The 15,504-nt window shown below is 38.0% G+C and overlaps 1 protein-coding gene across 4 annotated transcripts in view; it reads right to left on the reverse strand.

Annotated features, from left to right (window-relative positions):
- Positions 1–15,504, reverse strand: part of tgfbr3 (transforming growth factor, beta receptor III) — a 213,839-nt gene that overhangs the window by 151,237 nt on the left and 47,098 nt on the right. For all 4 annotated transcript variants that reach the window (XM_069939189.1, XM_069939190.1, XM_069939188.1 and 1 more), the window contains exon 3: positions 4,644–4,864. In XM_069939189.1, the coding sequence (XP_069795290.1) occupies positions 4,644–4,864 (221 nt within the window). The remainder of the gene's footprint in view (positions 1–4,643; positions 4,865–15,504) is intronic.

A 15,504-nucleotide genomic window follows, 5' to 3' on the forward strand; every position in this document is an offset into this window, starting at 1 on the left:
GATCGAGACAGAGAGAGAGGGGATCGAGAGAGAGAGGGGATCGAGAGAGAGAGGGGATCGAGAGAGAGAGAGAGAGAGAGGGGATCGAGAGAGAGAGAGGGGATCGAGAGAGAGAGAGGGTATCCAGAGAGAGAGAGGGGATCGAGAGAGAGAGAGAGGGGATCGAGAGAGAGAGAGAGAGGGGGATCGAGAGAGAGAGAGGGGATCGAAGGAGAGAGAGCAAACAGAAACTGGAGGTCTACATTTTTGTTCTGTTCAATCAGACTCATCGATACTTAATGTTGCAGGTACAACTTTAAAATCAACATTTCCAAAACTGAGATCGGCAAAGAATGAATGAACTGAACTAGTGCACAACTACTGTGTTGCTTGGTGACACTCCAGGAGTATATTTAACATTCTAAAAAACACCATCAGTAAGAATCAATGTCAGTTACAATCCTGGATCTCCCTTACAGCATAATATCCCACACCACAGGACTGCAGTGGTTCAAAGTGACAGCTCAGCACCACAAAGGGCAATTAGAGATGAATTAGTGATGGGCTGCTTGAGAAGCCCACATCCCTTCAATAAATATACAAACAAATTAGAGTACATTGCCGATTTTAAAAGCAGTTATTTCACACACTTGTCATTACAAGATATGTAAATCTACACAAAGATCTCTAAACTAAATTATACTACTTGTCTTGATAGTTGGGAAATAATAAAAATGAGCACTGATCTAATGTTTGAAAGACAAATACTCAACCTTGTGAATTTTAGACAGAATGGTGTTTACCACATAAATCAAAGCAAAATCTGATCTCAACATTTGGTTTACTTTGCTCTATCCAGTTGACAACATCAAGAATGAATAGAAAATTGAAACATAGGAGTGGAAAACCAGCAGAATAGTGGAAAAAGAAACTGACAAGTGACATCTAGCATCAAAACCTGCTACAATGAAGAAAATCATGTTACAATGTGAAACTGCCAAGTCTTTCAATACAATTGCTTTGCTTATAAGCATTGTTAAGAGAGAAGGTCTAAGTTTATAAACAGCTAAATTTAGAAATGAAGATAATTTCAATTATATTGAAGACAATCTAAAATAACACACCAAGCTAACTTGGATAATTGAGCAGCCACTCAGCTTACAATACAAATTAAGAAGAAACCTGTTCACCAGGAGTATAGTTAGATTATGCAGATCTTGCACCTGTTGAATTAAACAGCATTAATGGATTTATTCATGTATGGGGGGGGGGGAAGAAAAAAATCTAAAAGTGAAATGCGATGATATTAGATGAATTACGGTAGGAGGTGTATAACGTGGAGTACACATGCCACAGACCAAATGGGTCAAATGATGGTTTCCTGTGCTGTGGAGTTTACAGATACTTAGAAATGATTTAATATCTTACAGTCAAAGAAATTCAGCATTCTGAGTGGTAAGTGGTAATCAGAGGGAGCTTTTTTTAAATAAACAGAAGATGATGAATATCTGGAAGGGTATAGGCCTTATGTGACAAATGGGATTAGTTCAGATTGATACCATTGACTGCATGGATGAGATGGGCTGAAAAGGGTTGTTTCAGTGCTGTACATTTGTAAGTTTCCATGAAATTGCTGAATATAGAACAATAGCATTTTGACTTCCTCTTCCCAGAGGTGCTCTGCTTAAGGCCCTGATAATTGCAAGCTCTTCAATTTAATGTCTTCTCATCCTCCTCTGCTTCAGATAAAAACTCAATCTTAACCAATCTTTCCTTGTAGCTATAATTTACTAGTCCCAGCAAAAAAAAAATCCTCCAATCTCCTCAGCATCCTCTCTTAACATAATCACATCTTTCATGTAATGCGTTGAAGTCAAGGAAATATCAGGAATGGAAAACAATAGTCTGTGCAAAAATCACCTGTTTTTCTTCACTGTACAAATTGAATTTCAACCCTATTTTTCTTTCCAGACCTTACCACATGCCCTTTCTAATCATACAAGCTAAATCAAATGATATTTAAAGAGAGTAGTGAGGTGGGAACTGAGCAATAATATTGTGTCGTACTTTTTAAAATTATCGGACAGAACTTCCATCACAAATATTTAGGGGTGGAGTCAAGGCAAGTACTTTTAAGAAGTGTATGAACGAAAATCCTTTCCAATGTCAATTTGTTTAAGATCCAGTGGCAAAGCTTAATGATTTCTGTCTCGTGGAAATCAATACAACCTTCAGTTGCATGGACAGCACGTGCTTTACAAAGCAAGATTAGATGAGCACACACAAGGAAAAACACTGAAAATTGAGAAAGTTAAACCAGTGGGAAGCCTATGTGAAAGTTATCCTTCAAAAGAAAAGCAAGAGCATTGAATGGTCTCAATATTCATTTGAGTCACTCAAGCTGTTGAAAGGAAATGGTCGAAGGGAAGTCAAAAGGGGTAAAGGGAAAGTGAAGAAGCCCTGTGTTTTTATTCTAGGTATGTAACTATCATAAAATTCCACCATTTTTGGCTCAGCTAGAGCAGCCAAATGTGGCGAATCCATAAATATTTAAATGTCATAGACATTACAACTTTTACAGATGTGGCACATCTTTCCATCAGACTTTAATTTTGGATCAGTTTAAGAACACACATTAAATTTTTTACTTCTACTTAAATTTTTTATTAGGTATTAATTGCATTTATTCACATTCCTCCATCAGTCTTTGCACTATTAATTTCAGTCTTTTAATCTACTAAATTGAGCACATTTAAAGGCTCAAAATTTCTGCCATAAACAGATCCCACCTCTTGCAATAAATCTGAATTGATCTTTTGCAGATACCCTAATGTCAATCTTGAGTCAGTGGGTTAATGGTCCCTGGTTGTGCATTTGTGTGACTGAATATGGGCCGGGGGGGGAGGAAGCATGAGGGGGACTTGAGTGTGGTGCTTGGTGGTGGCTTGGACAGAAGGGCCTGTTTGCACTGAACGACTAATACTCAATGGTTTGGCTGTTGGGCTTTGAACTCTGGGTTGGAAGTAAATGGGCAGAACCAATGCATCTCATGAAACATCAGGAAAAAAAACCCCAAGCTTATTCTTAGTTATGCTGCCCTTGCCTTAAAGCATTTGAAATGGAACACTGCAGCACAGTCCAGGCCCTTCAACCCTCAATGTTGTGCCGACCTATTTATTCCTACCAAAAAACTGAATCCTTCCTACCTCATAACCCTCCATTTTACTTTCATCCATGTGACCATCTAAGACTCTCTGAAATGCTCCAAATGTTTCAGCCTCCACCACCACCACCACCCCTGGCAAGGCCTTCCATGCACCCACAACTCTGTGTAAAATCACTTACCCCTGATGGCTCCCCAAAACTTTAATTTTGTTCAGAGTTCCAAAGTGTTGCTGACATTCAAATTTTTTAAACCGTCAAAACCTAGTGAAAACTTTAAATATCAAGCTTAAGACATGGAAAATCTTTTTGAATTTTGAAGAGCTTTTATTTTAAAAGCAAACTTTCTGCTAATTTTTAACCCCCAACAGCCATTTCCCCATATTGAAATGAATGGGGATGGTATAGCCATACCAGGCCTTTCTGACTTACCACCACTGAGTGCTGGAGGACTCAGTGGGTCAGGAAGCACCCTCGAAGCCAGGGTGATGGTCAACATTTCAGGTCAAGACCTTACATGGAAGTTTCCTCCACAGCGTCTGCAGTCCCTTGTATCTTTTCGCCCATCATAGGTCTTACAGGCAAATTCCCCAGTATACATGCATGGGCATCCTGAACTGGATGTTTCTCACTCAGGGAGATGCCCACATTTTCCTGCAAGATTTGGATCACCATTGCCTGCCCTGTTTACTTAGATTTCTCACCTGGGATTGTTCTTTCAGCAACCTTTAGTTGAAAATACTCAAACACCCAATCATTAAAGAGTTTGCTTAAATAATACCAGACGCCATCAAATATCCTACCACTACATATGGCCCTTTACTATAGTACTCAAAGACTATTTCCATTGAAATAGCCACTTCACCGTAAACATCACATGATGCTTGATGCCAGTTAACCTGACAAAATAATAGGACAGATGACCAAAGGGAGTTTTTTTAAAAAAGCATCAAACAAGAGGAAATTGAAGAACCAGAGAAGAAAAAAAATTAGCAAGGGAAAACCAGAGCCTCAGGACTAGAGCGCTCAAGACAGTGCTGCCAATCTTAAAAATAAAACCAGGCCTGTGCAATGGGATCACAGAGATCCTAAAGGTTTTTACTGCTCTCATGAAATGACAGACAGGGAGGGACAAGACTATGGTGGAACAGAAGTCAAGGGTTAGAACTTTCAAATACAGGAATCACCAGATGTGGAATCCAAATTAACTTACTGAGCACAGATAACAGATGAAGAGATTTAACATATGGACAGTTAAGTTTGAGATGAATCAAAGGAATAGTTAAGACTTGAGGTATCAAAAAGGCATAAGGGATTCAGCAGGAGAAAAGCAGAGGAAGCATGTCTGGCATCGATCATAAACACAATGATTTTAGTTACAACCACATCCTCTTTCATAAATTTATTGAATAAACAGACACTGGGGCAGAACCGTCAATGAAAACAGGATTCTAAGGACATTTCTTTTCCTCTTCAATGAAACCGTCAATATTTTAACTTGCCTCATCTTTATGGTTGGTATCTACTCCAGCATTCTTGCCTTTGCTGTGGTGACTGGGGCCTTTGCCAGTGCTTTTTAAATTGATAATGTGCACCTCTTGAGGGAGACCTGTTGTTCCTCCACTTGCACAGCCTGATGACACAGTGAAGCTCTCCAGCAATGTCTTAACTGGATGGGATTCATCCACTGGTGCAAGTACACAGTCATTTCTTTCCAGAGGACCTGCAAGTCATAAAAATGAAAAACCAAGCTTACTAAGAAAAATAACAACAAACATTCTGTGAACAAAAAGCCAACCGTCATGCAAAATCCATAATCAGTTTGATGAAATTCTCTTAGCCCACCTCTGATAGTTACAGATCTGGAATACAATGTTATCTTCTACACATTATGGTTGTACAGATTGAACAAGCATCACAGTCAAACAATAGCCCATCAGACCACAAGATGTAGGAGCAAAAGCAGCAGTTAGCACAATGCCGTTACAATGCCAGTGATTGGACCGGAGCTGGATTTCTATCCCAGCAGTCTGCAAGGAGTTTGCACATTCTCCCCGTATCTCTGTGGGTTTTCTTCAGGGGCTCCAGTTTTCTCCCAACCTTCAAAAATGTACTGGGGTGTGGGTTAATGGGGCGGCACAGACTCATAGGGCCGATGGCCTGTTACAGTGCTGTATGTCTAAATTTAAAACTTTTTTAAAAAGCATGCCATTCGGCCCAACAAGTCCATTCTGCCATTCCATCACTAGTTTCTCCAACTCAGCCCCACTCTCCTGCCTTCTCCCCATAACCTTTTGAACCCTAACTATTCAGATACCTATCAATCTCTTGCCTTAAATACACCCAATGAGTTGGCCTCCACAGCTACTAGTGGTAGCAAAATCCAGAGGTTCACCACTCCCTGGCTAAAGAAATTCCTTTGCATCTGTTTTAAATGGGCGCCCTTCAATCCTGAAGTTGTGTTCTCTTGCCCTTAACTCCCTACCATGGGGAACAACTCTTCCACATCTACTCTGTTTAGGCCTTTCAACATTCAAAATGCTTCTGAGGTTCCCCTTATTCTTCTGATATCTAAGGAGTGCAGCCCAAGAGCCATCAAATGTTCCCCATTTGCTAATCACTTAATTCCAGGAATCATGCTTGAACCCACTTCAATGCCAGGACATCCTTTCTTAAATAAGGAGCCCAAAACTGTATCCCATACTCCAAGCACGTCCTTGCCAGTACCTTGAAACCTCAAAAGGATCCAGTTATCAATACATACAACCACACTTCAAATGAACTAGTTGTAAAGATCATGACCAAAAAAAATGTCTTTTAATGTGAAAAGATTGTCAATTTAGATCACTCAAGTCACTTGCTCATTACTTAAATGCTACAATTCAAAATACGCCAGCACGAGATGAACAAATTTATACAGATATTGAACACTAACTGGAATCCTAGAAACTGAAGATTTGTTCATGCACAAAAAGGAAGAAAAAAGAAAAGTGTAAATTAAATTTCTACCTCAGGACCCTGGGCTTTAAGTCAAAGTTAACTCAACAAATTCAATGGAAGGCACATTCAATTTCAATCAGAATCTTTTTATTTTAAAAAAACTTAAGGTTTTTTTTAAGAACCATGCAAAAGGAATTTTATTTCATGACAAGTTAATGTTAGTCATTTGTCTTTCTTGACAACGCTGCCAAGCCAAAAATTAAACAACTAAATGTCCCTGTCAGACAAGGCTTGACACAATGCCCAAGACTGACAAACTCTACCATTCATTTTTGATTTCTCTTATCTTTTTCAATAGTGATGCCCTGCACATCTTGGAACCTGACCCCAGTCTATGAATTGAGAAAGCTTTTCTCAAACACATCCAACATTTCCCCCAAACTCACAGCCAAGCTTTCCAGCGACCATCAATGGTTTTTCAGATCATAAACTGAATGACAAATCTCTGGACCCCTTTCCCTTCTCCTGTCAGAGAGCTGTCTTTCTTCGCTCTCTGCCCTCTCTCCCCATTACCTCAGCTTTTTTTTAAAAATTAAACCCTCCAATCTGTTGTCACCTATTACCTCTTGCATGTTAACTTGTGCTTCTCCCTCTTCCCCCAACCCACTGCCCCCAAACAACGATTTTTATTCAGGTACTTGTCTGAATTTCAACACCTGAAAAAGGGCTCAGGCCCAAAAGAGACAACTGCTCCGTTTCACCGGCTTTTTTTGTTTTTTTTGAGTTTTGCATTAGACCCAAAATCTGCAGATTTTCTTGTTTACTTCCAAAGATTTTCTTAGACCAGAATTGGGAACATATTGTACGGGTATCAAGCCATGGTGGGAAAGTCAAAAACGCGCAAAGCTTTTCTGTAAAGATTGGTTTAACGGCAGCAATGAAAGAAGCAGAGTCTTTCACAAATTCTGATGTAAAATTATCAAGATGAGAAGTGGTGAAAAAAAGCACAAAAAGGCCAGACGTGGACAATCAAGGGAAATGTGGATGAGCAATGCAATATTTAATGCACAAAATATTGAAGAGGAGGAATACAAGATCCATGTTTTTCGAATGCTAAGTGGCTCAAATAATATATTTGCAGGAAAAATTAGTTCCAGCATGAGCAATTTCATTCCAGGAATGAGTAATTTCAGCTACAAGACAGTAGCTGGAATAAAAAATGCTGGAGAAGCTCAGTAACCATATAACCATTTACGGAGCGGAAGCAGGCCATGTTGGCCTTTCGAGTCCGCACCGGTTCACTGATTTTGTGCACCCTCTTCAGGCATTGGTCCCGGTAGATCTTCATTCAATAACGATGGGCGAATTCATGCAGGTGGATTGAAAATGATTTCCATGTTAAACAAAACTGGAAAATAATTTTGAATCCTATTCATATTGTTCCTGCGCACACAAAATAACTTTAGCCACTTGTACAAACTAAATTATCAGCCTAAAATGAAGAAATGAGCTTATCAATAGTATTTGAAGATAAAACATTCAAAAAAATCCTTTTATTTTTAGCAACCTGCAAAAAAAATTTGAATGATTTTTTTTTTCATTTTAATGACACATTTTAATGACATTTTAATGACATTTTAAGGTCAAACAGTGTCTGTCACGTAGCAAAGGTAGAAATACATAACCCACGTTTCAGGCTTGAGCCCTTCATCAAGGTATGAGAAAATGTAGGCAAGTGACTGAGCAAAAGAGTTTGGGGGGGGGAGAGAGAGGCAAGGTGGCAAAGGCAAGAGATGATAGGTGGAGAAAAGAGGGAGTGGACAGCAGCAATGAGGGGGAGGAGGGGATGACAGTGGGTAAGGGGGAAGGGAAGGAAGAAATGGAAAGACTGGAAAGGGGATGGGAAAGAAAAAGTGAGCAGGTTTAGTAGAATGCAGAAAAATCAATGTTACTGCCATCTGGCTGGAGAATGTGCAGGTGGTCTGGGCGGGATAGTACATAAGGCCATGGATAGACATACAATGAGACTGATTTGAAATGGTTGGTTACTGGGAGGTTGCCATTGTTGCAGATTGAGTGGAGGTGCTGAGCTGAGCGAAGCAATCTCCCAATCTGCGCCCAGTCTCTTTGATGCAGCTGGAATATCCTCCCAGCATCAAAAATGGTTTGGAACATATTTTATGAAGAACATATGAACATATTTTTAGAACAAGATAATTTCAGATTTAAATGGGATAAACAGAAAGAAACTATTCTCACAAATGAGAGATTTAAGGACCAGGAAAACACACATAAAAGGGCACATTTCAGAGCATATAGGAGGAAAATCTTTTTTTTTTAGAAAGTAACAGTCAACCAGGACTTTCTAAAAAGGGAACAACAGAAATTTGAGGAATAACTACAGGGAGTGGGGGAGAATAGGATCCACTGGATTTATATCCTTCTGTGCCAAAAGATTCTATAATTTATGTTATTTGACACTGGAGTTTTAAATTCAGATAATGTTGTGAAGCATCTCCACTGAGCAGTGAACTACTTCCCCACTGTGCTATTGCAAGGATGAGAGAGACACATAGGGCAAATCAAGTTGATATTCTGTAGCCATTTTTTTTTTAAACATAGAGATCCCCCAATACTGCCATAAAGATGACCAGTCATTGAGCCATCTTTGCTTGTTTACACTGAACCAAACAACACCAGCATAATACTGGGCCGGTGTGTAATTTTACACAGCAAGCTGGCATTTCTGGAGGAGCAAAAGAGGTGGGACTTGTGGCATGAAGTGTGACTTATAACCTTTCCCATCCTATCTTGCCAGATCACCCTTTTTCCACAGACATCAATTTGGCGCTTTGACCACCTCCACTACCAGCTCAAAGGCAGGACTACAATGACCCCCCCCCCCCCCCCCCCCCACCATTCCACGTTCGTCACTTTTACACAGATGCATGGTGCAATAAAGGTGCAATATTCCTGCATTGAAGTGACTGTGTAAAAGGGGCTTGTGAATTAACCACCTTAAAAACTTGGATAAACATCTTGTAAATGGATTGAATAGCATCAAGAAAAAGGGTCAGAGTTGTACAGTATAGGAATGGGCCCTCAGGCATGCTGTGTCAATGGATAGAATGATAAAATGTTTAAGACTTGAAAATTATCTATCCCATTGGGTGGGAGAATGGCGTCTCAAGTATGATAAGCAGCCAACTATTGAATTAATGGTTATGCATTCTACTGCTCTATTCAATTATGTTTGAAATTGAGAAGGGAGCATGAGGGAGAGGAATTAAGAGCTTAAAACAAAACTGATTTTCTAAAAGTGAGGACGTACACATTATTGCCAAAGGAAAGGAACTTGTGCACATGAGAAAGTCTTTTCTGCTTCACTGGTTTCCTATTATTATTAATATTGGTAAAAGTTTTTCCAAAGTCTAAAACAGTAAAATTTCCTGGTATCTGGCACCCATGGGGATTGGTAGATGCCAGCTGAGCAAATTTTCCGACTGCTTGAGTTTGCAAGTTGTGTAATTGGAGAATTAACAGCGAGGTATGCCAATTTTAATCTTCTGTATTTTTCTACCTATTTATTTTCTGCAATTTTTTTGGTGGGTTGCATGAATTTCAGATAATGGGCTTTATTGCACATTCATTTCAAAAGTCACTTCCACCTTTAACACTCTCACCCAGCTCGTAGCTTTACCTACAGACCTGAATGGGCAGTATCGAAGTTCAAATCTTTTGTCAGAGTTCACACACACATTGAATTTCCAGGTGCGTGGGAATGCAAAAAATGAGATATTTTCCAGCAGGCCAGGCAGAATTTCTACTTAACGGCAGTGCAAATAAAAATGGACTTAAGAAAGGTACGTATACAAAAGTAAGAAATGTAAACAAACAGTTTTGTTAAATGAAAATATTAATATTAGGTATAAATAATGTGCAAATGATGCACATTCCTTAAAAGAGTCTCTGATTGCGTTTAATGGTGGAGGAGTAGCAAATTTTCTAAACTTGGTGGGATGAACCTTATGGCAGCTATACCTCTATATTGATGGCAGCAGCACAAAGAGAGCATGTCCTGAGTGGTGTGGATCCTTTATGATTGCTGTCGCTCTCCGATGGCAGCATTCCATGCAGATTTTCTCGATGGTGGGGAGAGTTTGGTCATTGAACTATTAGGCAACATCCACAACCTTCTGCCGGGCTTTCTGCTCAGAGATATTGGTGCCCCATACCAGGTCAACACACTGCCTACCCTGAAGAAGTTCTCCTTTGGTGTCTGAAGGGAGGTCTGTGGTATATTCTCTCACTGCTCCCCATCTGTAATTCCTGCTGCTCTCAAGCTCTTTGACCCTGTACTCACCCAGACTTGCTCCTCCAGCCACATACCTGATGAAGGCCTGAAGCCTGTATGTATCTTTATCTTTGCTATATAAAATACACAGTTTGACTAGCTGAGTTTCTCCAGCATTGTGTTTTTACATATCTGTAGAGGTTTGCCACAGTTTTTGATGTCATACCTAACCTCCGCAAACACCTGAGGAAGTTAATAGTGTTGATGAACAGAGGGACTTTGTGGTCCGAATCCGTGCATACCTCAAGGTTGCCGCACAGGTTGATAGTTAAGAAGGGCTACAGGATTCTGGACTTCATTAATGGGGGGGGGAATTGAGTTCGAGAATCAAGAGGTCATGTTGCAACTCTACAAATCTCTGGTGAGACCACACCTAAGAGTATTGTGTTCAGTTCAGGTCACCTCATTATAGGAAGGATGTGGAAGCTATGGAAAGAGGATTTACCAGGATGTTACCTGGATTGGAAAATAAGCTATGTGAGGCAAGGTTAGCAGAGCCGGAACTTTTCTCTTTGGAACGTAGAAGGATGAGAGGAAACTTGACAAGATTATGAGAGGCATAGATAGGGTGGACAGCCAGCTCCTGTTTTCTAGGGCATATATACAAAGCAAAGGGAGAGAAGTTTAGGGAGACATCAGGGGTATTTTTTTTTCCTTAATGCAGAGTGTTGTGGTGCCTGGGATACCTTGCTAGATGGTGGCAGAGGCTGAAATATTAAAGGCAATTAAAAGAATCTTGGACAGGCACATGGATGGAAGAAAAATAGAAGGTGAGGGGTAGGGAGGGTGGGTAAATGTGTGTCAGCTCAACATAGAGGGACGAAGGGCCTGTACTGTGCTGTAGTGTTCTATGAAATCGAGGCACTGATGTGGTTTCTTCACATCTAGGAAAGTTCCTCCCCGATAATGATTCTCAGGGATTTAAATTTGCTCACCTCTCCAAATCTGATCCTCCAATAATCACTCTATTGTTCAGCTCTAGTTTTCCTTTGCTAAAGTGTACAATTGGCTCTTTGGATTTGGTGACATTGAGTTAGTATACCATTCAGCCAAGTCAGTGAAAAGAGGATTTCCCCCCCCCCTCACCCCATCCATTATTTTCCCCTTTCAATTTAAATCCCATAGAAAGTTTGCTTTTCTAATTTTCTCCATTTGCTCAATGTTTTTGCATTCCCACACACCTGGAAATTCAGTGAATTTTAAGATCTAGTAAAGCAATAAAAACCTATGTATAACGAATGAAAAATTGCAAGTAATACATCAAATCTGATATTTGTACATCAAGGATGATGAGATGGAAGACCATTATTGACAACAGGGCAAAAGTACACTTGTTAAAAGAGTAATAAAATAACTGCTGGAGGAATTCAGCACCCGAGTTCCACTCGCTAGACTCCTCCAACAGATTGTGGAATCTGAGGCAAAAAAACTCGTGTCTCTCAAATTACTTTGTTTACTAACTCCAATGTGAAAATGAAAACAAAGTTTCAGGGGTTTAAAAAAAGTTAGTAAAGAGCAGAAATGCAACTGATTTAATTTTGTATTTTGTTAATAAAGAATAGAACAGAATTTAAGATAAACATCTCTAGAACCACATCAAGTACAAAGTGGTGTGGAAACTCTACATCATTTTCAGTGTGTAACTATATTTAGGAATTACGCCATTGGATTGGAAAACTCTAAATGTTACTTCATTACAGAAAAAAAGTGAAAATCTGGATATTATAGATATGCTAGCTTGAGATCAATCGATGTCACTGAACATTTGAACAATATTTTAAGATGACCAGAGACTGCAGTCTTGACTGACTAATCTTGTTCAAACTTTTGGACAAGTTGCTAACATATGATAAGGCAAGCTTCTCTGGATTTTGCAGAAGTCATTTAATAAGCTTACACACAAGAGATAAATAACAACTTAGAAAATGCACATGAGGGTCCCCTTGCAACACCTGTTGGGAACTGATTGCAAACCGAGAAAAAGACAGTAGGAAAAAGGATTCATTCTGAGGATAGAGTAACCAAAAATTTTAAATTTATGATTTTACAATGAAAAAGGCTAACAGAGCATTGGCCCACATTTCAAGATGGATTAGAATTTATAATGAGGATTTAAACCTTCATTAACAGGGAGAATTGGAGTTACACTATTATGCATTGAAACAGACTGCCCATTTTCTCTTTCACACTGGAAGCTTGTTCATGTAATTGACAGTCAATCTGCCTGTTAAGGGTCCAGTGTGAAAGGTCCTTAAATCGGCACGCAGGCATCAAATCCCGCTGGGATGGACTGCCTAGGTAGGTTGCATCTTCCCCAACATTATCTGATGCCTGCGTGCCAATTAAGGACCTTTCATACTGGGCCCTTAACTGGCAGGTTGACTGTCAATTACATGAACCATCTAGGGACAAAGTAGTGATGCGTTAATGACCTTTTTTGCGTGAGTGAAGGAAGCAAAAAGATTACAAATGAATAAAATTTATATTCAATTTATTAAATCCTGATCACTGCATTATGATTTTGTAGTTAAATTAATCATACCTAACCATTATAACATAATTAAGCATATGCGCAGCACAGTATAAACCAATGTATAAAGGACCACGGGAACGTAGTCGCAGCAATAAAACACTAAGAAAATCAGGAATGAAATACACACATCAAGCAATGGTGGACCTGTGGAAAGGAAAATTTCCTAGGGTGGCGTTGAAAAAATTGATGTGGGATTTTCAATTTGGAGGGTTACGGCTACCTAACTTTCAATTTTATTATGAAGCAGCTCAATTTAGATTTCTTAGCGCATTAATGGCCACACAAGATACGCCTAGTTGGGCACAGATAGAATTGGCAGTTATTTTTGAAAAATTTTCGAATGAATTTTTATTTCGATGGAATAAAAATTTGTTACGAACTTATGATGTACCAATATTGAAACATTTAATGAATTTATGGACAAGTAAATTACATAAAATGGGATTGAAAAATAAGTGGTCGGGAAGATTACCATTATATAATAATCAACTTGTTCCTTTCACAGTATCTAATACTATTTTGAAACAATGGGAGGAGAAAGGAATACATAATTTATCTGACTGTTTTTTTAGAAGGTAATTTTTGTTCTTTTGTAGAACTGCAAAAGAGATTTGATATAAGTGGTTATTCTACATTTGTGTATTATCAGTTAAGATCTTTTGTAAAACAGGTATGCGGTCGTCAAATTAATTTACTGTCTGAAACTGATTTTGAGAAATATGTGCTCTCATTTCCAAAAAAGGGTTATATATCAGGTTTGTATCGTATTTTGTTGGAAAGTGAAACTAAAATAGATTGGGATAAAGATAAAATGAAATGGGAAAAAGATTTAAGTTTTTTTTTAATTTTTTTATTTTTCACACCATAAATCACATTAGCCATGATATACACTATTTCTTTTTCACACATATACAGTGACTTTTTCTCCCCCCCCCTTTCCTCCCAAACCACCCCCCCACCCCCCCCTCTCATCCATTTTAGGTATACAATCTAGGTTGCATTAAGCCAGTCAGACAATGTTGTCATTCAACAAAATTACACCAGAAATTCTACTGAGTCCATTCTTTTCTTTCCTTCTCCTTCCATCAACTTAGGTAATGTTTGTCCCCGGTAGGTTTTCGCTATTGTATTTAATGTAAGGCTCCTATACTTGTTCGAATATTTCAATATTATTTCTTAACCAATATGTTATTTTTTCTAATGGAATACATTTATTCATTTAAATTTGGTAGTTTCTTCCTTTTAATTTGGTTATGTATTCCATTAATATTTAAAGACATATAGTTCAGCGTAGCCCTTTTATATTTTGTTTATCTTCTCTTTCCGTTTTTCCATCATTACCTTTCCTCCTTTTCCATTTCTGTTTTCTTATTTTCAACTCTTTATAAGACAACATTCCTACAACATCTAACATTTTCCTTATTCTCCTATTTCTATCTTATTTATCCCCAATCTCCCCTTCACCTCCTGAGTTGTCCTTTATCCCTTGTCGGACAACCACATCTCCCCTCTCCATTTGGATTTGCGAATCCACTCGCAAGCGTCAACTGATTTTGCAGTGACCGCTATTGGAAAAAGATTTAAGTTTAACAATAATTGAAGAAGATTGGTCTGAAATCTGCCGTAATAGTGTTCGAAAATTGATTAATGCTAGATTGGTGATGATTAATTATAGTTTTATACATCAATTATATTTAACACCCGAAAAAGTCAGATCTTTGTTTTCGTTGTGATCAGGTTTCTGGTACTTTTTTTTACATGCTGTTTGGTTGTTTGATCGGTTACAACAATTTTGGAAAGGTATTCAATCTGTATTTAATAATCTATAAATTTTCATATTGTATTAGACCCTGATATATTTTCATTAGGGAATATGCAACCGTTGATTGATTTAGAATTAGATAATTACCAGATCTCTTTTATTTACTTAGCGCTGGCAGTGGCCAAGAAATGTATAGCGATTACTTGGAAGAATAGAAATGTATTGTCTTTAGATAGGTGGTATTCAGAGATGAAGTTTTGTTTGGTTATGGAAAGAATATCCTTTTCTATACAAGGTAAGATGTCTTTTTACGAGTTAAAGTCGACCCCATTTATTGATTATATACAATTTAAATAAGTTTGAATTAATCATTTTTTTTCTTTAAAAAAACTTTTTTTAATTATATATTTTTTCTATATATGTTTTCTTTTTTTTTCTTTCTTTTTTAGTTTTTTTATTAGTTGGTTTTTTTTCATTTAAGTTCTTTTTGTTTTTGTTTTTCATATATATTCTTATATAATAAAAATTTTTTGGATTAATAATTAATACTTAATTAATATTTATATATATATCGATCTTTTTTGATATATATATATTTTTTTAATTATACTAATAGTATTAATTCTTCACTCTTTATCGTGGGGGTGGGGGGGGGTTTAGGGGTTAAAAATAGGTTTTTTTTTAGTCTTAGTTTTTAGTTGTTAGGGGGAGATGCCGAGATTGGTATTGTATTAACTATGTTACTTTGTACTTGTATTACTTTATTTTGTATTT

Source organism: Narcine bancroftii, chromosome 5 (genome assembly GCF_036971445.1).
Source record: "Narcine bancroftii isolate sNarBan1 chromosome 5, sNarBan1.hap1, whole genome shotgun sequence".
Taxonomy (NCBI): domain Eukaryota; kingdom Metazoa; phylum Chordata; class Chondrichthyes; order Torpediniformes; family Narcinidae; genus Narcine; species Narcine bancroftii.